At 62.0% G+C, this 24,254-nt stretch overlaps 1 protein-coding gene across 4 annotated transcripts in view; it reads right to left on the bottom strand.

Annotated features, from left to right (window-relative positions):
* Positions 1 to 23,776, bottom strand: part of WNT7B (Wnt family member 7B) — a 51,502-nt gene extending 27,726 nt beyond the window's left edge. For 2 of the 4 annotated variants that reach the window (XM_061205707.1, XM_061205705.1), the window contains exon 1: positions 18,914 to 19,100. In XM_061205707.1, the coding sequence (XP_061061690.1) occupies positions 18,914 to 18,996 (83 nt within the window). In that variant the 5' untranslated portion in view covers positions 18,997 to 19,100. Of the gene's footprint in view, positions 1 to 18,913; positions 19,101 to 23,383 lie in introns of those variants that run through there. The other 2 variants (XM_061205708.1, XM_061205706.1) reach the window with 2 other exon arrangements.
* Between the last annotated feature and the right edge of the window lie 478 nt (positions 23,777 to 24,254).

The raw sequence follows: 24,254 nt of genomic DNA, 5'->3' as shown, positions 1-24,254 counted from the left end.
TGGAGTGGATGAATGAACAAACGAATGAATGTATACTCAGGGATTATGTCAAAAAGAGCTCCTGCAAGTCAACAAGAAGACAACCACATTTTAAAAATGGGTGAAGGACTTAAACCTTTCTCCAAGGAGAGACAAATGACCAACGAGCACGGGAAAAGATTCTAAACATCAATCATCATTAGGGTAATGCAAATCAGAACCACAGAGAGGCGATACCTCACACCCACCAAGATGGCTATGATCAAAACAACAGAAAATAGCATGCATTGGCGAGGATGTGGGGAAACTGGGACGCTTATGCATTGCTGGTGAGAATGTAAAATGGTGCAGCCGCTGTAGACAGCGGTTGGGAAGTTCCTCAAAAAGGAATGACCATAGAACCCAGCAATTCCACTCCTAGGTGTATGTTCAAAAGAATGAAGGCAGGCGTTCAAACAAAAACCTGTACACAAATGTTCATAGCAGCACTAGTCACAATAGCCAAAAGGAGGAAATAACCCAAATGTCCATCAACGGATGAATGGATAAACAGAATGTGGTCTACCCAGACAATGGAATATTATTTGGCCATAAAAAGGAATGAAGTACAGACACGTGCTACATGGATGAACCTCAAAAACATTATACTCGGGCTTCCCTGGTGGCGCAGTGGTTGAGAATCTGCCTGCCAATGCAGGGGACACGGGTTCGAGCCCTGGTCTGAGAAGATCCCACATGCCGTGGAGCGGCTGGGCCCGTGAGCCACAATTACTGAGCCTGCGCGTCTGGAGCCTGTGCTCCGCAACAAGAGAGGCCGCGATAGTGAGAGGCCCGCGCACCGCGATGAAGAGTGGCCTCCACTTGCCGCAACTAGAGAAAGCCCTCGCACAGAAACGAAGACCCAACACATCCATAAATAAATAAATAAATTTTAAAAAAAAACAAAAAAAACCCATTATACTCAGTGAAAGAAGCCAGACACAAAAGGCCACATATCGTACGATTCCTTTTCTATGAAATGTCCAGCAAAGGTAAATCCACAGAGACAGAAGCAGGGTAGGCCAGGGGCTGGGGGAGGGGCAATGAGAAGTCACTGCTTCCTAGGTGTGGAATTCCCACCTGGGGTGATGGAAAAGTTACAGAACCAGATAGAGGTGATGGTTACACAATACTGAGGATGTATGAAATGCCACGGAATTGTATACTTTAACACGGTGAAAGTGAAGTGGCAAATTTTATGTTAAGTGAACTTTGAACACAATTTTTAAAAATGCTCTCTGGGCTTCCCTGGTGGTGCAGTGGTTAAGAATCCGCCTGCCAATGCAGGGGACACGGGTTCGATCCCTGGTCCGGGAAGATCCCACATGCCGCGGAGCAACTAAGCCCGTGCGCCACAACTACTGAGCCCACGCGCCTAGAGCCCGTGCTCCGCAACAAGAGAAGCCACCGCAATGAGAAGCCCGCGCACCACAACGAAGAGTAGCCCCTGCTCGCCGCAACTAGAGGAAGCCCGAGCGAAGCAACAAAGACCCAACGCAGCCAAAAATAAAATTCATTAATTAATTAATTTTTAAAAAATGCTCTCTGTACACAGGACTTCCACACCCCCGGCCACAGGTGGGATCTGTGGAAGGGGACCAGAGGGGCCTTGCCCGGCTAGTACCCTGTATGCTTCTCCCAGGCGACTGGTGCTGATGCAGTAGGGGGATGGGAGCCCCCAGCCATCCTCCAGATGTCAGTGTGTAGATTAGAGGTAAAACAAAAGCTTCAAAGAAGAGAGTCGCGCTGTACACCAGGAGCAAAAATAATCAGATATGGTTGATAATTCAGAAATGATTTCAACATTGTCTCCCTTAGAATGTGGAGATTTTTTTCCCCTAAAGATATTAAATATTCCCATTCTGAGCACCCGCCTTGGACAACACAGGCTTCCGCTGTGTCTCAATCCTCTCTTTGCAAGATGAGCCTTGCCATCCCCATGTTACAGGAGTGCGGACTGGAGCTCAGAGAGGCTAAGGGACCTGCCCAAGGCCACACAGCCAGGTCTCTGCTTCCAGAACTCAGGTGGAGACAGCACCGTGGCTCAGAGCACAGCACACAGTCAGAGTATAATATAGAAGACGGCCTGGAGTGGGAAACTACACCCACTCTTCATTCTCAAAACACACCTTACATCCTCCCTGCGTTTAAAATCCTCCAGGTCACTCGTTAATTCGTGCAGGTTTCTGGACAGCTGCCGGTGCTAGTGGTTGAGCTCTGGCAACCGGTCCCGTGCTCCGTCCATCCCCTCTCCCCCAGTCTGACCACTGGCCTCCCTGAACAGGCCTGGCCCGCCTCACCCCAGGACCTGGCCTCACTACACCTGAAGACCTGCCCACACTGTTCCTTCCACCCGGAGGGGACGGGGCTGCAGATGTGAGTGGCCGGCGCATTAGGAAACCGTCAGAGTGGGAAAGGGGTAAAAATACATGGTCGCTACAGAACTGATGCCCTGCAGGAGACAGGAAGGCGGACGCAGGCAGCATTCAGGGGTAACTGCAGTTTGGCGTGAGGACATGCTATGGGCACTCTCAGCAAGATGCCCCACCGGGTGGGCCCGGCTCTCACCCTCTGGGAGGCTGCCTGCCCTCAGCTGCCCGCCCAGGTGCCCCAGGAGAGGCTGGCAGGGTGGCTCTGCGTGGCCCTGAGCACAGAGAAGCCGGGCGGGGTGCTCGTGTTTCAGTTGCTGACTTTTTCCATGGAAAATTCTGCCCTGGGCTCATCCCCCTGCGCTATTCAGGGAGGGGCCTCGGGACACAGGCAAGATGCCAGGGGGGAGTGGGCAAAGCTGAAAGTCTGGAACTTTCCTCACTCCTGGCCTGGGCCAGTCCCATGAAGGGAGCTCGGAGGAGGAGGGTTTCAGGCCCTGCAGACAAGAAGCCCCCACCTCGTCCCCGTCCCCGGGGGCTGTGGGCAGGGCTCTCTGATCTCAGACCAGAGGGCGCTGGGTTGGAGCCCGGCATTGTGCAAGGAGGGGGCTGCCACTGAACAATCAGAAGATCTTTCTCCTGCCAGAGCGGTCCAAGTGGATGGGGCTGCCCCTAGGACGAGGGGGTTCCAGTGGGGCTGAGGGGCAGGTGACCACTGCCAGGTGACAGATGGGCAGAGAAGTGGCCAAGGGTTGGGGGGGGCCTTTGCTGTATCATTAGCTGGGTACCAGGCTGCCCACCTGGCAGCTCTGTGGGGAGGGGTTAGGAACATGAGCGCTGGTGCGGGCCAGCTTGTTTGGAACCCTGGCTCTGCCTTTTCCTAGCTCTGAGACCTCAGGCAATTTTCTTAACCTCTCTGTGCCTCAGTTTCCACATCTGTAAAGTGGGAGTAATAATAGCCATGATACATCACAGAGCTTCTGGGAGGGATACTTGAGTCGAAGTACATGGCACTTCGTAGCTGGCCTGTGGTGAGAGGTCATCGACGTTGGCCATTATTAACTAACCCTCACAGCCTCCCAGTAATGGGAGCCCCATTACTGACCCTCATTCATTGAGCCCCCAGGATCCAGCCCCCTTGTGGGGGGCTGTTTCTATCAGGGGGACCAATGCTTAAACCGGCAACTCTGAAGCTAGTGGGTGCTCATATCAGCCACTGCATCCACCACCAAGGGGTTCATTCCTGGACCAGCTCTTCCCTCTGACCCAGCAATTTCACACTAGGGTCTGTACACCCAAGAAAAGTAAGCACTTACATCTGCCAAAGGACATGAACGAGGGTCTCCAGCTCAAACTGGGAACAGCAACCCAGGCGTCCATCACCAGGAGAATGACAGATAAACTGCAGTACATTCACCCAGCCAGATGCAAACCGCTTACACGGATGACTCCCCCAGACACCACGTGGAGTGAAAGACGGGAGAACACCGATGCTACCAGGTGTAAGAAGCTCCAGGCCAAGCGGAACTCAGAAGTCAGAAGAGAGTTACCCTGAGGTGGGAGGCGCTGATGGGGAGGGGCCACGGGGGAGCCTGCTCTGCTGGGGGCCCGAATGTTCTCTGTCTCGAGCTGGGCAGGGGTTACACAGGTGCCCGTGTAGGTGAAAAGGCATCAAAATGCCCACTAGAGATTTCTGCACTGTATGTACGTTATACCTCGACAAAGAAGTAAACTGTTGCAACACAAACGTTTACAGGGCTGGCAGAACAAGGCAAGAATACAAACTCCAAGTTTTCTTACAAAAATTAAAATAAAGAAAGCACAATTGAGAAATAAAATGTGAACATTAAAAGTCATTCCTGGATGCTTTGCGTGCCCGGCCTTGAGGGGTGCTAACCCCTCCCGCAGCACATGCTCCTGGGGGCTGCTGTGGGCTGGGCCCCCGCCCCCTGCAGGCAGAGCTGGGTTAGCCCAGAGCACAGCCCAAACCCAGGCTCGGAGGCCCGGGGATCAAAGGGCATCCCCAGCCTGGCTCTGCTGAGGGCTGCCCCCTGCCTGCCTGCCGCCCTCTGCCTCCGCCTGGACTCCGTCCACAGATGCTGCCAGCCTGTTCCCACTGGGCCCTGATCCTCTGGGAACCCTGAATAGAGAGGCAGGCTGCCTCAGCAGCTCCCGGGGCAATAAGAAGCGTGGACGTAGGAGACCCTGAGGACCGTGAGAGTGGAGGGAGCCCGTCGTGAGCGGGACAGTGCCCTCCTGCCCTTAGCCTGCGCCCGGCCAGCGCTCGGGGCAGGGGGCAGAGCTGCCCACCTGCTAGCGGTCCTCTGCCCAGAGGAGCTGGGCCCACCAGTGGGGCCAGACCCTGACGGGCAGCCTCCTCCCAGCGCTGCCCAGCTAACACCCCTGTCTAGGCCAAGCCCCAGTCCTGCCACGGCCCAGCCTTAGGGCTCTTCCTTGGGAAACAACAGCAGGGACCCTGAGGATCCAAGAGGGGTCAAGTAGGGGAGCCAGTGTCTCACGGATGCTCAGGATTAGAGCCATCCTGCCCTTCCCTGTCTCTGTGTAGGACACCCCTGCTTCGTTCAGGAGCTAACGCCCTCCAAACCTGCCCCAGCAGCTAGGAGTCTAACCTAAACCCGTCATGCTGTTGGACTCAAGGTGGCGTGAGCACCTACTGTGTGCTGGACTCTGGGCTCAGGGGTCCCCTCAGTGGCGGGGCGGGGGGCAAATGTTGTGATAATAATTATAATTATTATTGTTATTCTTCAGAATAAGGATTGAAAGGTCCAGAAGGTCTAGCCACCTGCCGAGTAGCTCAGGGAGGGAGGGAGGGAGGCAGGAGGCCGGGACCAGGACCCATACATCCTGGCCCCAGACCGGTCAGTGTCTCATCACCCCGTCCCTGACCCTCAAAGACAGTTGGAGGGGTCACCTGTCCACCTGGAGAACCATCCTCCCCCATCGGTCCCTGGGGGCATGAGGCTGCACTGGGGCCCAGCTACACTGGGGGGACCTCCCGGGAGGCTGCTGAAGGAGGCCCCCAAACCTGTGCCAGGCCTTCCCCATGCAGGCCGTGTGCTGCTCCAGGGTGGTGGCCCATCTCACTCCCCACTGTGCAGGCTGCCTGGCCTGCGCCAGGCCCAGCTGAGCCTCAGTGGTCACCGTGGAGCTGCCGAATGAGTGACGGACGGACGCATCAGCCAGCGGGACTCGTGAGGACAGCTCGCACACAGCTGCTGGGCCTCCCGGGGAGAATGACCCCGCTCGCACGGAGAGCAGGATGCTGCGGCTGGCACATTCTCAGCAGGGCGGGGGACCCAGGTGCACCCCATTTTCTCTTTGACTGTTACAGGTCGATAAAGAGCAGATTTTATTCCCACTTTACATGTTGTTGAGAAAATGTCAGCCTCCGGAGGAGGGCCAGCACTTCGAGTCCCAGGATGTGGGCAGGGTGCCGGGATTATGGGGGTGAAGCCACCCCAAAGTGCCCTCGATAGGGCACTGGTCCACTGGCATCGGCCTGTCTTCCTACTTAAAGAGCCAGAGAGAAGTGGCGTCGTTGCCAGCCTGGGTCCACGCGACAGAACAGCCTCTCAGGCCCAGAGGAAGCCTCACGCCATCTGATCTGTCCACGGGGCCTTAAAACGATGGCCACGGATGCGGCCGCAGGAGCCAGGCGCCTCCACCTCAGCACCTTGTTTCTCTTACAAATTCCCTGACAAGACCCCACAAACCACAGCCCAGGATAGAGGCGCCCCCGCAGAGGGCAAACGGCCTACCGCGGCATGCACCCCCAGCTCCCTCCCGCTCAGCGCCCTCTCACTGGACAGAACACCAGCTCTAATGCAGCCCACCCATCCCCAGGGCTCTGGGTTGGAGCAGCCCCTGCCCCTAACCAACCACAGAATCCTGGGCACGTTCCCGAGGCTAGGACTGGGGCAGCACTCCATGGGGGAGACTAGGATCTAAGTACTTGCCGGAACCCAGACCTCATGACTGAGCCCACCAGGCCGCAACACCGCAGACCCCTCCCAGAGCCCCGGGAGCCAGGAGCGGGTCGCTGGGGGACATCCTGCTTTCCTCCTGGGGAGGAAGCTTGTACCACCTTTGGGAAGGTGAGCAGTGATGAGAGAGGGCTTCCCGCCGGCAGCCCACGGCTCCCTCTGCCCTCTGGGGCGGCCCACCCCACCCCGGGTCTGCCCCTCTGCCCTGCCCCAGTACCAGCGGGACGTGGCTTCAGGGCCTGAGCCAGGCCTCCCGGCCCGGCCCTGGGCTGCTCCTCATTGGCCCTGGGTGCTGTCAGTCATGAGGCTGGCCCCGGGCACGCCCCTACCACTCACTCTTACCCTCCAACACTCGGCTCTCTGCCTCTGCACCTTCACCCTCCAGGCCCTCTTCCCAGACCTGCTGATCTCACCACCTCAGAGACCCTCCTCCGAGAGGCCTTCCCACCCACCGGCCCCCCCCAGGGAGCCAGGACTCTGTGCTTGACACCCTCAGGCTTCTCCTGATGCCATTTGGGGCAGGGTCTGGCCACCACCACCAGCTGGGGGATCCCCAACATTGCCCAGCACCCAGCCAGGCTCTGAGCTGGCCTTGGACGTAAGCACCTCCACCCCCAAGGAGGTGGGGACAGGCGGGCTGAGATGGCCAGATCCCCAGCCTCCCTCCGGGCCCCCATCCCTGGCCTGGCCCCGCCGCCCAGCTGCCCAGAGCTCCTCCAGCCCACGCTCCTGGCCCAGGGCGCTTTGTAATTCTTCCTCCTCAGGCATCCTCCAGCAAAATATTTGAAGAATGTTCTAATTATCTGCGATCAGCCAGGGAGGCGAGCCGGGGTCCACTTGTCCAGGAAGTAACTCGGCAAATACCTGGGAGGGCGGCACCTGGCCCCCACGCCCACCCAAGGCTGCATCCCTGCCAGCCTCTCCCTCAGGTGGGCAGGAGTTGGCCCAGAACTTTACAGCCACAGATGGCCTGGAAGAGGCTCTTCACCGGCTCTGGAGCCCAGCAGGGCCCCGTGGGCAGAGTGGGGGGCAGGGGCGCATGGTGGCCTCAGTGCTCCTGCTTGTCAAATGGGGACAAGAATGTCTTCCAAGTCTGGGGTCACACTGCAGACCCCCTGGGCCACCATCACAGTCCCAGAGCCAGCACCGCAGGGTCCCCACAGCCTTCCCCTGTCAGCTGGATCAGGATAGAATGGAACAGAAGGCTGGAGGCTGGTGCAGCCAGTGCAAGGGCCCGGTGGCACGCAGGCCACCTGCCCCTGCTCCGATCTGCCTTGAATCTGCTCATCTCCTTCCCCAGCCAGGGTTCTAGGCCAGCTTGGGGGAAGCATGGGGCTTGAGGACATCCCCAGACCTCGGGAAGGCCACTCCGAGGCTGTTCTGAGACTCAGTTTTCTCATCTGAAAATCGGACACAATCAATCCTCTGTTGGCAAATGGCTTCTCCCTCTACTGGGTCAGGAAGTACCTGAACCCCCTGGGACATGGCCGGAGGCGGTGCAGGGGAGTGGAGCATGTGCAGAGGGCAGGCCTGATCACAGCCTGCCTGACCATCTGACCTGTCGCCTAACCTGCCCAGTCACAGGGCCTGCACTTATGGGGGCGGCAAGACAAAAAACCACCCTTGTGAAAGAAAAAAAAACCCAACAAAACAAAAAGACCACCCTTCCTGAGCAGTGTCCCCCACCCTGTCCTACTTCATCCCCATGGGGTCTCTTCAGGGTGGGCCTTGCCAGCCCCCTTTACAGATGAGGAAACTAAGGCTTCAGGAGGACACCCAGCAGGGAGCTCCGTGGTGCTGGGCAGGAAGGAGGGTGTCCCAAGCAGCCTGGAGAGAGGCCTGGAGGCAGGAAGGGGCCCAGCAGGCCCCCCAACCTGCCCTGGCCTCAGTTTCCCATCTGCGGAGTGAGGGGCTAAAGCGACAATCTAGGTACCTGCAGCTGTATCCTAAAGAAGGTTCTCTGGGTTGGGGTCCTGTGTTCGAATTCCGCTCAGCCACTGACTCTCACTGGCCTCTGGGAGCCTCAGTTTACCCATCCGTCCAATGCTCGTGGGCAGGGCCTCCTGCGGGCTGGCTCCCTGCACCCGGGTCTGCCCGCTGCAATCTTTCCAGGCCACTGCTCCGCTCAGCTCGCTGCCCGCAGTGTTCCCGGGGAAGAGAGCAGAGCGTCCGCCTGCTCCCTCGCGCCCCCGGCGGGCGGCTGCCAGCCCGCCCTCCCCACATAGCTGGCATTCCTGGCCTGGCATCCTGGGACCCCACCCTGGTGAGAAACCAGGCAGCCTGAGGGAAAGCAGGTGGCGGGCAGGGGGTCTTGGGCAGGGCTGCGGCCACCACCATCCACCCCCACATCTGCCAAATCTGTGAAGTCGGAACCTCACCTAGTCATTGTGACCCTAAAATTTCAGGATGTTGACCTCTGACCTCAGAAACTTCCAGACCTCTGCTGCGCATTTAGGCCCATCATGACACTCCTGAGTTCTGACCACACTGGACCAGCAATTCCCCCTCCAGGGCCACCCTGCCCCCCTCCAGCAGCCAGGCAAAATTCAAGGCCCAGCTTGGTACCCCCTCCTCCAAGAAGCCCACACAGGTCTCTCCTCTGTTCTCCCTTCCTCCTGCCCAGCATGGTCACATCTAGGCCAGGCTTCTGAGGAGGCCTTTAGGGGCTGAGATTCAGCAATACCCGCCTGGCCAGGCCACGGCCACACTTCCTGCATCCTCTGCTGTGCCCTAGACCTTCCTTAGGTCTTACCCCTGACCTTTCGCCTTGCTTCAGGTACACGTGGGGATACTAACACCCAGAAGTGCCAGAGCACCTGAGGTCCCACAGTGAACTGAGGTCCGAGCAGGGATGAGACCCCTGGCCTGGGCCTTGGCCTCGGCCTCGATGCCCCAGATCTGTCGGACGCGGGGGCGCCTGCGGGCCTGGATGACCAGGATGCCAGTCTGAAACCTCAGGACAGACGGATGGACGGACAGGCGGGCGGAACAGGTGGGAGGAAGCTGGCAGGCCCCACTGGCCCATGGCCAGGCTGGGAGTCTCGGCGCCTAGTGGCTTGGCCAGCACTTCGGCCTTCCCGACCACCCTGGACACGGTCTGAGCAGTGGGTCTGGGGGCCAAGCCCCTGTGGACAGTGGGCAGCGAGCCATCCCCTCTGTGCAGACTGCAGGGCTGAGTCCCTGCCCTGGCACTAAGCCTCGGGCAGGCATCCTGGAGGGTCCCTCTTCCAGGAACAGATGAGGGTGGGACCCTGCCTGGGCCACTCAGCACCTCAGAGCGGAGTGTGAGCCTGAGTGAGCCCAGCCTCCTCCAGGCTCTCCTCCATTCCACAGTCCTGCCCTCTGCTCTCACCAAAGCTGGGGACCCCCTCTGGGCCAGAACCCCCCTGCACAGTGCCCTCACCACCCACCTCTCTTTTTAAGCAGCCCACTGCTCTGGGCTGCTCCCTCCAAGAATTCCTGGGCCACCAGGGCCTCCCCAGCCAAGTGCCTCAGCTTGGATGCCTTTGGGGATGGGTACTCACCCTCCCCAGGAGAAGCCTCCTCCACACACCCCACCCCCACCCCCTTCAGCCTGGCTGTGATGACCTGAACGATCGGTGAGCGCTTCCTGGGGCTAGAGCACCTCCCCGAGCTCAGGGGGCCCCAGGGCTTGACCCAGGTGGCCCGGGGTCCTGAGCACCACCCTTGCCTTCCACTGCCAGCCCCCGGTTAAAGGAGAGGGGCAGTACCTTGTCCCCAGCCACCCAGCCACCTGGCAGGGATTTGGTATCGGAGCCAAGAGCAGGACGGGGCTCTGCAGCCTTTCTTCCCACCTCTGGCTTTGCCCCAGGCCCTGTCTGTCTCCTCAGCATCCTTCCACTGCCCTGCCATCCTCCTGCCTCCCCCGCTTCCTCCCCTTTCCCCCCCTCCCCCCAACGCCCTCCCCCCCCCCCCCCCCCCCCGCAGGAGTCCCGACCGCAGAAGGAAGGTCAGGGGTCGGCTCTGGGTTACACTCAGACTTGACTGCAAACCCTTGCTCTCCGCTCCTCTCTGGGACAGGATGGGAGACAAGCATGTGGCCCAGGGGGTCAGCCAGAGCCTCCCCTCCGATGCCCACTCCTCAGGGCAGAAGCTAGACATCGAGGACTTCCCTAGGCTATGGAGTCATCGGAGCTCAGACCCTGCCTCACTCCTGGAGCTGCACAAGAGGAAATAAAGGAGAAGGGCCCGGGGGGCGGAGGAACGTTCCACTCCTTACACAGCTCCAGGAGCTGCGGCCTGGAGTGAAGCCCTGCCTGACCACACAGCCCCGATGTGGCATTTCCAGGCCAGTGTCTCCGGGGTCCCCCGTGCCCTGGGTAATGAACCCAGAGTCCCTGTGTGCTCCGAACTACTGGGGACAGGGTGAGTGACCAGAGCCCAAGGCTGCTGATTCCCTGTCCGGTGCGCCACGGCACCAGCCTCACGGCCAGCCCTGGGCTCCTGCCCCGTCACCCCGTGCACACTCCTTGAGTACCCCGACGGCCCGGCGCCTATCCCAGCCTATTTCATGGACCTGAGGCTCAGGAGGGTCACCCTGGGAACCTGGGCATGCTGGACACCATGCTGCACCGCCAGGGCAGTGCCACCATGAGGGGTGACGCCGCCGCCGGGGCACTGCCAGGGGCTTGGTCCACTGGGGCCACCAAGCCAGCACGTTAGCCTGCTGCAGGGCCCAACCCAGGCAGACGGGGCACAGAGGACACAGGAAAGGCCCGGGGAGACGGGGCAGCAAGGTGATGGATCTGGCTGCCGCCGGAGGGGGCGTGTCAGCAGCACCCGGAAATTCCCAGCACTCCCAGCCAGTCACCCTGGAAAGATGGGAGTCATCCAGGCACCCAGACCACCCCGTGTCCACCTGCGCCAACACACCTGGGACCTGGAGGCCTCTGCCACCGCTGGGCAGTGGGCCCTGACCAGGTCAGTGGGCCTCGCTGAGCCCCAGACACACAAGCAGCCATCTGACCATCCAACATGTGTTTACTGGGAACCAACTGAGAGCCGAGTGCTGTGCTGGGCGCTGGGGGAGGGGGCAGTGGTCAATCCCACAACCGCAGGCCTGGCCTCTCCGAGCCTGGGTGCTGACAGGGCTCCCCTCCCACACTCGGCCTCCCATCAGCCCTGCAGATCCCGCCGGGGAAATCCGCCCCCTCCCCTCAGCACCCCCTGCGCCTGAGGCCGGAGGGACCAGCCTCCTCCCCTCTCCCCTGTCGTCCACCCTGAGCCCAGGGGCTTTCCTTAGCTCTGGATGAAGCTACTCATCTCTGTCCTGCAGCTCCCCAGGCCTGTGGCAGCTGCCCTGCCAGCACTCTGACCTCACCTCCCACTGCCCACCCCACTCTAACCAGCCGCCACCCACTCCCCATCCCCCCAGCCCCCCACCCCACCATCCCGGTCATCCCGCCACCAACGCCATCCTCCCTCTCTCCGGCACATTCTTTAGGACCCAGTTCAGAGGTCACCTTCTGTGAGAGGTTTTCCCTGGTCTACCCTCACTGCACATGGACTAGTGTTCCTGCTGCGGGTACCACAGGGCTTTGCATAATCACGGGGAAGGAAGGGGGCTTCCCAACTACACCTGCACACATGGCCAGTCTCGTTCCCCTGGCACAGGGGCTGCAGTGGGTGCTGCTGGTGTGGAGAGCAAGCTCGGACTGCTGGGGAGGATGAGCGGGAGGGCAGGAGGGGAGAGGAGGGCCCCTGAGCATCTAGGCCTATCACCCGGATGGAGAAACTGAGGTCCAGAAAAGGGGAGGGTTGCCCACAAGGTTGCCTCAAGTCCATGGCACAAGGCACCATACACATGCTGACCCGGCAGAGGTCACAAGCTGGCCAGCTGGGGCCACCGCCTCTCTGCTCAAGCCGGTCTCAGAGGAAAAAGGTCAGGGCCCATGGCCAGGAGGGACCCAGGGCAGGAATCTGAGGGCTTCTCGGCTCCCCCGCACCTGCCAGGAAAGCGTCCCTCTGGCCCCAAATCCAAATGTGGAGGCAGCCCCTGAGCTTGAGAAAGTCCTCCCTCGGAGCCTCATGACTCCTGGTCAACGGACAGTTCTAACCAGCTGGGTTAGTTGGTTTCTCCACCCATGTGAGGTTACAGGCAGCGAATTAGAAGGCAGTGGAGTTTGCTGAAGGCAGGAAACCTGCATCAGCAGAATGCCATGAGAGGCAGCACAGACCTAAGGGTCAGGCAGATCCAGGTTCGAATCTGGGCTCAGCCCTGTTGAGCATGACCTAGAGGGTTATTCGGTGCTCTGACCTTCATGCTTCTCCCAAGTGGGAGGCCCTTGCTTAGCTCCCCTTTTCCGGCAGCCTGGGAGGGAGCAGATCCAAAGCAGACCCCAGATGTCTGCACACATCCACCCCACGAGAGAAAGCCTTTCCAGGGAGACCTGGTCCCGCAGAAGTGGAATGCAAAGCCCTGTGTCCCCAGTCAGGGGCCCAGGGAACAGGTAGTGTGTTCTGGAGGAATTCCTATTCGAAAGGGTTTTGCAATTTGGGACAGTGAGGGCCTAAGTCTCAGCTCTGGATCCTTCGACGCTCTGGATCCTTCCACACCCTGGCCCTTGGCACCCTGGCAGCACTGCCACATGCTACGGGGAGGGTGAACCCAGCCACCACCAACCCTTCCAAAGGCTCCTGCCAGGGGCCTGCTCCTTCATAGCTCCAGCTGGACATGGCACCAGGGCTTTCTAGCACAAGGAATACCTCTGGCCTGGGAGGCACGTGGAGAAAGGTCGGGAGCAGGGATGGCCATGGGGGGTGGTTCCAGAAAGGGATGGAGGCCCACAGGTGTCACTGGGATGGGACTGCCAGGGGCTGCTGACTTGGGCTCTTCCAGACCACAGCTGATGCCAGGGAGCTGCTTGCTGGGCAGGGTGGAGTACCCCCTCAGTCCCGCTCCAGGCAGCCGGCAGGCTTTAGGGTCTGCGGCAACAGTGTCTACCTGGGGGCTGCAGAATTTTAGTGTCTTCTACTCACAGCCTCAGATCGAGCCCTTCTGGCATCCCCAGTGCCTCAGAGGCCACCTGCTCCGGCCCGAAAATGGGAGAGGCATCAGTGGGCAGGGGTCCAAGCCCTGCTCTGTGTTCCGCTGCTGAGGCTATGGGATGACCTGCCCAGGGCCTCAGCATCCCCGTCCATGGAGCAGGCCGACCACACCACAGAGGACCAGAAGTTCTGGCTTCCTTCCAGGCAAGGCTTTTCCCCATCATCCCGAGCCCTCACTCCCGCATCTGCTTGTATGCCTCCAGGGCTGGAGAGCTCACTGCCTCCTTGCCAATAGAGGGGCTGGCCCAGAGGATAAGGATGCCCTGGGTGGGAGGCAGGACCGGGAGGGGGCCTGGGCAAGCGGAGCAGCTCTGTGATGGAGACCGGGAAGATGGAGAAAGGGAAGAGGAGCGCACCTGTGCCCACCCCCACCCCGCCGGCTGGCCCGAGGGGAGGCCCCTGCCCTGAGCCAGGGAAGGAGGACAAATGGTGGTTTTGTCCTTGGCCAGCCGGCGGCCCGCACCACACAATGACCCTTTCATCAGGCTGAGGGAGCCCTGGGCCGGGGTTTCATCTGACAAGGGAGGGCGCCGGCCTCCTGTCCCCTTGCTGGGGGAGTTGGGGCGGGGGGGAGGTGAGCTGTATCTGAGCTGGACCCAGGACCATGCAACATGGAGGCCTCAGGGAGCCAGCTGAAGCCCCTCCATCTGCCCCAGGAGGAGCAAGGCCCCAGGAGGTTAGGGGGCTGGCCACAGGCCACATGGAGGGGCCTGTTCTGGGTACCCCAAATCCTGAGCTGACAGAGGGTCTGCATCCCCACAACCAAGACCTCCACCCCACCTCACCCCCCCGCCTGCCACCACCCGCAGGGTCCTTCCAGGGCAGTCAGACCATGGCATTGGTCCAGGTCCCCAGCCCAGTTCTGGGCTCCCTGCAAGCTGAGCAGCCCTGGCCCCCTGCTCCCCAAGGCTGGCATGAGGCTCCGGGGGACATGAGTGTGTGGGGAGGGCAGAGGCAAGGAGTGCAACTTGCCAGACCTGTGTCCATGGTGTCCCCAGAGAAGCCCAATGAAACAATGTGTGGTCAGGGCATCAAAAATCAAAAATCACTCCCCTTTGTGGTGACCTCCCCGCTCCAGGGCACCTCCAACAGCTGCCTGTACCACCCCCGAGGCCCCAGAGATCCCGGGACTCCTCTCGCTATTGGACCAGAGCCGGGAGGGCTGTTACCCAGAGGTGACCTCAGGAAAGGGCCTCTCTCCTGGACCCCGACATTCTTGTCTGCCCACCTCAATAAGATGCTGAGAGGCTCCCTGGAGAGAAAACCTGGGTGAATGTGTTTGCCGGTGAGTATCGTTCCTTCTTCTAAGAGTCTCTGTTGTGCTCCTGTTTAGTCTGGGCAACTCCCATCCATCCTTCAAAACCCTGTCTAGGTGTCACCTCCTCCAGGAAGCCCTCCGAGATCCCCTAGAGAGTTCATCACTCTCTATTGAACAAGCACAGACACAGGGCCTCCCTCTGTCACGGGTGGCCAGCCTCCCTGCTCCTAATAGCTGAGAACGACCCCATCTTCTGAGCACTTACTGTATACCAGGCACCCAGCAGAGCTCGTCTCAGCATTTGCTTGTTGAAGTCTCACACCCCCTCTAGGTTACTGTTCCCATGGCCCCCACTGTACGGAGGACACAGCTGAGGTTACAGGATGCACCCAGGCAGTAAGAGGAGGAACGGTGATGTGAACCTGGTGTCTGCGTCACCATCAGGCCCCTTGGCTTCACAAGGACCAAAGGGAAACCTGGTTAGAAAATGGGCCCTTCTCCTGCGGGCCACAATACATAGCTGCAGGGCCTAACGCAGCCCTGGGAGGAAACATGTGGGGACCCACCTTCCCCTCCCGACCCTCCTGCCCCACACACAGAAGGTCGAAGGAGTCATGTCCAAAATGCACCACTTCCCCCTTTAACTAGTGGCTGACAAGCCTCACTCACACGTCAATGATGTCTCGAAGTTCTCTGTGATCAGAGCAGTTCTATTCGTATATCTTGAGCTGGGGGTCCCTTGGGGGTTGAGATTTTGTCAGGTTCCCCAGCTCGGCTCACCCGTGTGCACACCCCTCCACAGAGCCACACGTGCTTTTGAATCCCAGTGGCGTATGGGCCTGACCTGAGCCTGTGCTGGAAGGATCTTCATTTCCAAGTGACCGACGACAAGCGTACTGAGGCCCAGAGAGGCCCATGGACCTGCTCGAGGCCACACAGCAGAGTTCCTCCCGTACCGGGACACGCACAGTCTCCTAGGCTAGGAGCTGCTCCTCCCCAGGGCAACCTGTCCCCGCCTGAGCCGGTGGCCCCATTCTGCCCCCACGTAGGCTGCGATACCATGGGAGTGGGCCTGATTCAGCAGCCCCCTTCCAGGGTCATGTCCACAGGGCTTCTGGAACTGCGGTTGACACCACCAATAAAGCCACAGCGGCAGAGCCGGGAAGAGGCCCAGCCTTGGCAGGGCAGTGGTGAGCGCCCTCACCCCCACGGCCAGGTGGTCGGTGAGTAACTGCCCCGTCACCATGACTCACCCTGCTCCCCAGAGTGGCGGTCACCATGAGAAACTCGTACCGGAAGATCTGGGGGGATCACTGCAGCCAGCCCCACATCTGGGAGAGGGAGGCCGAAACCGGAAGGGACCTGCCCAGGACAGTAGGTCAGCCCTGTCCTGGCACGAGGCCTTAGCCTGGCCCCCAGACCCGCCGACCCGGCACCGCAGGCCCTCCCCTCGGCCTGCAGTCCCCCACCTGCCCTCCCTTAGGCCCTTGCTGACCCCCACCAGCCCTGAGAGCGCCGACTCTGACAACAGTGGAGAGCGGCGCTGGCCGGAGCTGCCTCGGATGGCCAGCCAGGCCAAGCTCAGAGTCCGGCAGGGGCTCGGGGCTCTTCCAGGCCAGCACACCCGTCCGACCAGATCAGTGGCAGCGGCCCAGGCATGCATCTGGGATTCGCTGTGCACGGACCACAGCCCGGGATGCGGAGCCGGGAGAGCAGCCCAGATGAAAGCGGCAGGATCAATTGTCCGCCAGTGTTTGTGATCCCAGCAATGGATGCCTTCTGGAAAGTTCTCTGGAGCAGAAAGAAGCCTCTGCCCAGGGCCCCCTCCTGCCCCTGGCATCCTCAGATCCCCAGGGCCAACCTTTGGGAGCATTCTGAGAAGGCTACTGAGATGGGCTTTACCAATGACCCCCAACAGTGATCGAAGCACTGCACGGCTGCCTCACCTGCATTCAAGCCTCGGCTCATAGACGGCCCACAGGGTCTTCTCTCCACACTCACATTCATTTGCATCACTGAGGACCTGCTTCCACCCATGGCATCTGACACCCCTAACCCTAACCCTAGTCAGCCCTATGCCCACCAACAGTGGGGGGAACCCCAGAGATGCCGGAGCCTCCCTTGCTCCCTCTCGGGAACGCTGGCGTTAGTTTCTGCTCAGGAAAGGCTGGCATCAGCACTTTCTTCCCCCTGGGGCTGAAGGTCAGGCTGGACTGACAGTGGGGCAGGGGTTGCTGAAGGCAGGGCAGGGGGCAGAGTCTGCCTTACCGCCCTCCCCCCCACACACACCCACTCCAGACCCCAGCACTGGTCCAGGAACGTTCGGGAAAGCTGTTGCCTTAGGAGAATTTCTGCCAACAAAGCTGGCAGTGCACACTCGAGGAGCGAGCCTCTGTGGGCACAGATGGTAGTCACGGCAGGCCTGGATTTGGGGTGCCAACCCCCAAAGGAAAACTTAGGGTCTGTGGAGGTGTACTGGCCACCACCTGCCCCAGAGCCCCTCAGCTGCGGCCCTGGCATCCCACTCTCACCAGCTCCTAAGCCCTGAGCCCACCTCCTCGTCCCAGATTCTTACTCCAAACCACCCGGGGAGGACTCCTGGTTTCCCACCCCTGGACACCTCCCCGTTAACGCCAGACCTCAGCCAGCTGGCTCCAAAAGTGATTTCTTAAGCAGAGTAGCTACCGATTCCCTAGCAAGGCTTAAGATTGACATGCTGGGGATTCTGGGGAGGGGGAGGCTTCTGGATCTCCACCTCCGACCTCTGAGAACCAGAGGCTTGCGATTTCAAGACCTCCTGAGTCGATCCAGATCCCAGGAGAGTCGCCACAGCAGGACTCTCTGGCCTGGCACTTTCCTAGCCTGAGTCCCCAATGATCAGGCGTTCCCCACCCGGCTCCGAGCCCTGCCCTGGGCGGCCTGCCCCCCCTCACCCCAACTTCAGGCGATGCCTCCGCAGCCGGGGCTGCCCGCCGGGCCTGGAGCGCTCTCTGCGCCCGGACCTTGTAATTATGTCCCACAGCCCGGGAAACCGCGGGCCTCGCAGCATCTGGCTGCGGTTGCGAACTTTTGTTTCAAGATGCGCGACTATTTATAGAAGGAAAACTGGTAGGATAGTAATTTCCTAGGAGCTGGAGGAGAAATTGGCTGCGTCGCTATTAAAAGGGGGCGGGGGCGCGGCGATTTATTAGGACTGCGGCCGCGCGGGGGGAGGGGGTGGCGCAGGGAGCGGGAAGGCAGCGGCTGCCCCCTCTGGCCGCGTTAGGCGACCCCGGACGTGGCCCGCGTGTAAAGGAGGGGGAGGGGGAGGGGAGGAAAGAAGGGGGGGAGAACTGGCTCTGAGGTTTAATCAGTAGCATCCAGCTTAAATTCCCCCAAACGGCGGTTCCATAAATCAAACGTCTTTTTAAATCGGAGGCCAGAGCATATGCGTCCCATTAGGAATCCGGCGAAGCCACCGCTGCGCCGACGCGCCCCTCGGCTCCCTGGGCCCGGACGGGCCCTGCCGGGAGCTTCCCGGAGCCCGGCGGGCGCTGCCTGGCCCGACGCACCCGCGCCCCACGCTCCTCGCGCTACCTTGGCCGGCCGCACGCGCTCCCTGCGCGCCCCCCTCGCCCCAGACGAGGAGTCGGCCGCGGCGAGGGTCGGGCAGCTCGGCGCGGCGGGAAGCCGCGCGAAACCACGGCAACCTCGGAGGACAGCTTGGGTGCTGTCTGGTGGGACGCGGCGTGCACGTGTGTGCCAGTGTGTACGCGGGGGAGCGGATGTGTGCGTTCGGCTCTATCAAGTGTGCCACGGCCGTGCGGGCCGCGTGTATTTATATAGGGAGGGGGATCCCGTTGGTCCAGGATTCGGCTGGGAAGCGCAGGGTATCTCCGCGCTACCCGCGCGCCCTCCGGCCCTCGCGCTCCGTGCGCGCAGCCAGGGCTACGGGCGCCGTCAGGCCTGTAGCGGGCCACCCTTTCCCTGATCTCAAAGCCAGAACTTCTCACTGCCTCAGCCGACCCCCAACTGCTCAACTTTGGCGGCTTAGGCCGGCTAGAAGACCCATAGTACCCCCGCTCCCGCGCGCGCCGGGCACCCGGCGCCCCGCCCAGGGACCTCACTGCCGCGTTCCCTGCTCGCCCAGTTCCAGTGCTGGAGCTCAGGGAGGGGGCCCCAACCCGCCCACCCCGCGTGTGACCCGCGGCACTCACAGGTAGCTGCCGCTGGACAGGATGAGAAAGATCTGCGGGCAATAGACGGAGAGGAGCGCGCTGCGCGGCGACAGCAGGAGCATGGTGGGCCGGCGCTCCTGGCGGGGCTGCGCAGGCCCCGCGGGCAGAGCGCGTGGGCCAGCTGAGGCCGGGGTCTCCGCGGCCCTCCCAAGGTAGGGCGGCGGAACGCGGCGCTAGGGACCCGAGCGCGCGGGCCCCGGCGCAGTGGTCGCCCGTGCCCCGCCTCCAGGGCCGCGCATCTCGCTGGGGCTAGGGCTGCGGCTGGCGCTGGGGCTGGAGTGCCGGGAGGCGAGCGGGCAGTGGGCAGCGAGTGCGCCTCGGCCGCCGTCTGGCCCTCCGTCCGTCGATCGGTCGGAACCAGCTCTGTCGCTCGCTCTGGCTCACGTCTTCAAGTCTCCTGAGGCGCGCGGCTGCCATTGGACGGGCCACCCCTACATCCGCCTCCTCCGCGGGCGGGTTTTTTAAAGGGGAGGCTGACCGAAGCGTGCGGCGGGAGCCGCCTCCAGGGCTTGCCCAAACCGCCTTGGCTTGGACAATCCCCCCAACCAGCAACTTCAGCCAGCCACACCGCTCTGGCCCGCTCTGGAGGGTGCACCTGGGGGGAGGCACCGCGGGATAACCGCGCGGGGGCGTGCGCTTCTCCTGGGTGTTGTGCTGGGCAATGTCTGCTCCGGTGTGCGTGCACGTGCCTGCATGTGCCTGCGCGTGACTGCGGGAGCGTGGGCGCGTCTGTGAGCGCGCAGGTGTGTGCGCCCAAATGCACTGTGTTCGCTGCGCCTCTGCCTGCGTGCGCCCCTGGGTTTGGTGAGACTGGCTGTGGGTCGCATGCACTCACTGCCATGGCCAACCAGGCCCAGCGTGGTAGGGCTCAGCTGTGCACCAGCGCGCCGGCGTCTCTGCAGGGTCCTGCCTCTGAGTCTCTTTGGAGAGGCTCTGCACTTGTTGGAGACCCCCCAACAAGTGCATAGAGGCCCCCAACTCTGGCTTCCCCCACCTCACTTCTTTTACTCTCCTCTGAGGGGTTGGCTGGGATAGGTGTGGGGCGGAGCACACCCACAAGAACACACTTTTCTGAACAATCCTCCTTCCAGTGATTTTTTTAAAGCCCAAAGCACAAGGTTTTGAGTCCCACCTCCTATTGGCTGCCAAGCCAGGCTACATATGAATGTCTCTCTAGATGCAGTGTAGATCCCTTAAGCAGGAGTTGAGGCACAAAGAGGGAAGGTGACAAGACAGGAGAGGTCTGTGCATTATGGCCAGTGGCCCCAGAGGGAGTGGATTTCCTGGCTTCTAGACCTGGCATGGAGACTTGTCCCCAGCATCCAGGAGGAGGGGGCCGCCTCCCCTACCTTCATCCCTCTGGGCCCTTCTGCCTCTCCTGAACCCCGAGAGCAGGAGGCAGTCATGGAGCAAGGCTCATCCTGGGGCTTCAGGACCCCAGTTCCAGTGGGCAGAGGGTACCCAGACTCCAGATGGTTCCTCCCGGCCCCGGCTCGGCCTCCTCCACGGCTGCAGCTTGGAGGCTGCTCAGTTCCAAAGTGAGGAACTGTGCCTCCTCAAAGCCATGTGTTTTGAAACTGCCCCAATCCAAGGTGCATCTGCTTTTGAAGCCCCGATCCGCAAGAGGGTTTCAAGGGCTGAGTTCTCTGTTCCTGCCGGCCCAGGGGCTCCCCCAGAGGCTGCACATCTGCACTGGCACCCGGGCTGAGGGGCATGTGTGTATGGTGGCTGCACGTGTAGAGGTGGGGGTGAGGGAAGCTGCTTCTGAACATTCATTATCATGGGGGTATGGGTGGGGGGAGGGGGCTGTGATCACGGAATAGTCCCCCAATACATACAATCTCAAGATATTTCCTTGGAACTTTTATGATCCTAAAATCCCATCTCCTGGGATTCGTCATGGCGCTGGAATACACTATCTGGAGGAGTCCCCAGGTGCCTGCAGCGGCTGTGATATCATTACCAATAAGAAAAGGTCGACTTTATTGGGACGCCCTCCACCCCCAGATCAAAGGCCCTCAGGACTAACCTTCCCAGCACCCAGTGAAGGAGGCACTACTGTTAACCCATTTTTCAGACGAGGGAAGGTGGGCTGGGAAGTTAAAGAGCTCACCCAAAGCCACCCAGTGAGGAGTGAGGGGGAGGATGGATCCCTAAGCCTTGTCCTTATGCACTGGGCTTCCAAGTCATTTAACCCCTTAGGTCACATCTGGCCCAGCTGCCCCTCCTCCCCACCTTGTGTAGCCAAGATGGCTTGCAAAGAAAGCAGGCCCCTTCACTCCAGTACAGGCACCACCAATGTGGTGGTGACAGGGACTGAGTCCCCTCCCCTTCCCTCCCTTTGGCAGGTCCCAGGGTGACTCTCTGGCTTTCCTGGATGTAGTTCCACAGGGGTGTTTGGAGACCACATCTTCTCCCCCCCTAGGACTGGGAGAATATATGTTTTAGGGGGCACGCCGTGGGGAGGAGTCCCCCCCTCCAGGGCTCCTTGGTGGGGCAGAGGACAGAGAGGCTCAGCGAGTTCTGGTTTGCTGTCTCATGCGCTCCCAGAGAGGCTGGCACAGGTGCCTGGGCACACGGGCTGGGTCTCACTCACTGGGTTCTCTCTACTCAGACACTGGCCGCCATCCTGTTCAGAACGGCCAGAGCTGCGGTCCCATTTACAGAGGGGAACGAGGAGGCTCAGGAAGGATTGGCGAGGGGGAACCTGCCCGAGGTCACCTCGAGCCCTGGCCCCAGTCCTGGGCACCACCTTCAGCTCCTTCCACAGTCGCGGGCTGGGGAGGTGGCGATGGATTCATAGAGTTCTTCCTGCAGCCGGGGGAAGGGGTGCTTTCAGATGACTCCTGTTGAGGAGCTGGTGTCAGGAAGAGCAGTCAGAGGTGGACGTCCCAGCTCTGCCACCTACTCTTGCGGACAGTGACTTGGCCCCCCTTGTTCCATCGCTTCCTAGTCCTTAAAACGGGAGGAGTAAAAGCACTCGCCTCCAGGGTTGCCAGGAGGCGATGAGGCCTCAGTGCTGAGAACCAGGCAGCAGAAGGCAAGCCTCATTAGGGGTTGCCTGTTACATTACGGGGCACAGGGGGAGTAACTGCAGGGGCTCCTGGAGGGTCCGGAAAACAGTGCCTCCCTCCCCACCCCCACCCCCCAGCAGGCTCACACACACCCAGGGACACAGCCTACAACAGACCCACAATAAACAGCGCCACCAGCAGCCGCAGACACGCCCGCCCAGGCCTGCAGAGCTGAGGCTAGGACGGGGAGCTTCCAGCCGTGCCTGTGCGGCCGCTGGCCTCAGCCCCTGTCGGCCCTGGGCCTCAGTTTCTCCATCTGTAAAATGGCGGAGGAGGCGCTGGATGGAGAGGCAATGGATGAAATTACTCTCAGGTCTGCTTCTACCTCTCCGCCTTGGGGGCCGCGGCTCGGCTGGCGGCACCGGTGCCGGCCCTCCCTCGGGGCTGTTCACCGGCTTTGCCCGCGGCCCGGACCGGGCCTGCCTTCCCCCGCCGTTGGCGGCGCACAGTAGGTGCGCAGGGCGCGTCGGGGCGCGGAGCCGTGGGCCCCCCGGGCTTGGTGGACCGCACCCCCCCCCCCTCACGGTCACACTGCCCGCCCACCCCCGCTTCGAGCGAGGCCGAGACAGATTCTGTCTAAAGGAGATCGCAGCTCAACAGGTAAGGACTCGGCTGGGTTCAGGAATGTGGAAATACGACTCGGAGCAGCTACTGCAGCAAGCAGCGAGCGCGGCCCGCCGGGAGCCCGCCCGCCCGCCCGCCGGGCCGCGCGAGGGGGAGCGCGGCGAGAGGGGGCCCGGCCGAGGGCCCCGGGCGGGCGGGGGCGCGGGGCCCGGACCGAGCCCGAGGCGGCCGGGCCGCCCGCTCGGCCCCTCCCGAGCCAGCCGGACGAGTTGTCAAGGTAATTTCAACACGTTCGGGTGATGGATAGAGACGAAGGGCCGTGGCGGGTGCCCAGGCCGGCGCGCTCGCTGCCGGGGTGCGCGCCCCCCGCCCGCCCGGGGCCCTCGGCCGCCCGAAGCCCCCCGCCCCCCACCCCGGCGCGCCCTCCAGGCGGCGAGCGCTCGGCCCGGGCTCGGCGCCCAGCGCAGCCCGGGGGAGGGAAGGCGCGTCCCACCCCCGGGGCCTGGAGCCCAAACAGGTGAAAGTACGCGCCGGGCACGCTCGCCGCTACCAGCGAGCCTGGCCGCCCGCGCGTCCTCCTCTCCCTCCTCCAACCCTGGGCTGGGCGCCCCTCGGGCATACCCGCAGCTCAAAGGGCTCGGCTGCGTCTCTGCAGGGCCGGGGCGAGTGTCCAAGGCGCAGGCCAGCCCCGGATCCCCGAGGGCTGCCCGTGCCCCCCTCCGGTCCCCACGTCCCCTGGGGGACACCCTGGAAGCGGCTCCTTCTGGCTGCTCCGATCCCGGGCACCGGCCCCGACCACGGGGCTACTCACCCGAGCTTCACGTAGAGAACGCCAAAGCAGAGAAACACGTAGAAAATCCACTTGCGAAAGTTTCTGTGCATGATCCAGGGAGGGGGGCTGCGCCATAGACAGCGGCGGGCGGAGGGGACGCGCGGGCCGGGCGAGGGACGGGCAGGAGTTGGGGGCTTCGGTGGACAGCTCTCAGCCGGCGCTGCGGCTCCGGCGGCCGGCGACGCGCGGGCACTCGGAGCGCGCTGCCACCATGGTGAGCCCGGGCCGCCGCCGCCGCGTGCGCCTGGGGGAGTGACCTGGGCCGGGGGCCGCAACTTCGGAGCCGGACTGTGTGACCGCGGCGCCCCAGGAGGGCCGGCGGGGCCGAGGCCCGAGCGCGGCGGGCGGGCGCTGCCTCCACTGGGCGCAGGCGCCTGGGGCCGTGCGCGCCTCGCCGAGGGCTGCGGCGGCCAATGTGTCCGCACTTGTCGGCCTCCGCAGGTGACTCGCGGCCCCGGCAAGCGAGCTGCGAGCGTGCGAGCGCGCCCCAGGTAGGAGGATCCGCCTCCCGCCCGCCCTCCTCGCTCGCCGCGCGCTCTCTCGCCCTCGCTCGCGGGCTCTCCCCTCCCTTTTCTCCTCCCTCCCCCGTGACACACAAACGCATCTATCCCCCGGAACCCCCTCCCCAGGCCGGCTCTCTTCCGATCGCCCGGCCGGGACTGGGAGGGAGGAAGGGGGTTGGGTGCGCGGGGAGGGGGGGCGCGCGGGGGAGGGTGCGGCACCGAACAGACACCTGCGGAGGGGCCGGTCGCTCCTCTGCGCCCGCAAGGGTGGGGGGCCGGGGAGAATGGCCGATTCAGGCTGTGGTAGCCACTCGGCTTCCAGTTTCTAGTGGGGGAGGGAGAGACCA

This window comes from Eubalaena glacialis, chromosome 11 (genome assembly GCF_028564815.1).
Source record: "Eubalaena glacialis isolate mEubGla1 chromosome 11, mEubGla1.1.hap2.+ XY, whole genome shotgun sequence".
Classification (NCBI taxonomy): domain Eukaryota; kingdom Metazoa; phylum Chordata; class Mammalia; order Artiodactyla; family Balaenidae; genus Eubalaena; species Eubalaena glacialis.
The sequence above is the reverse complement of the archived record's forward strand: the minus strand, read 5'-3'. Positions and strand labels throughout refer to the sequence as shown.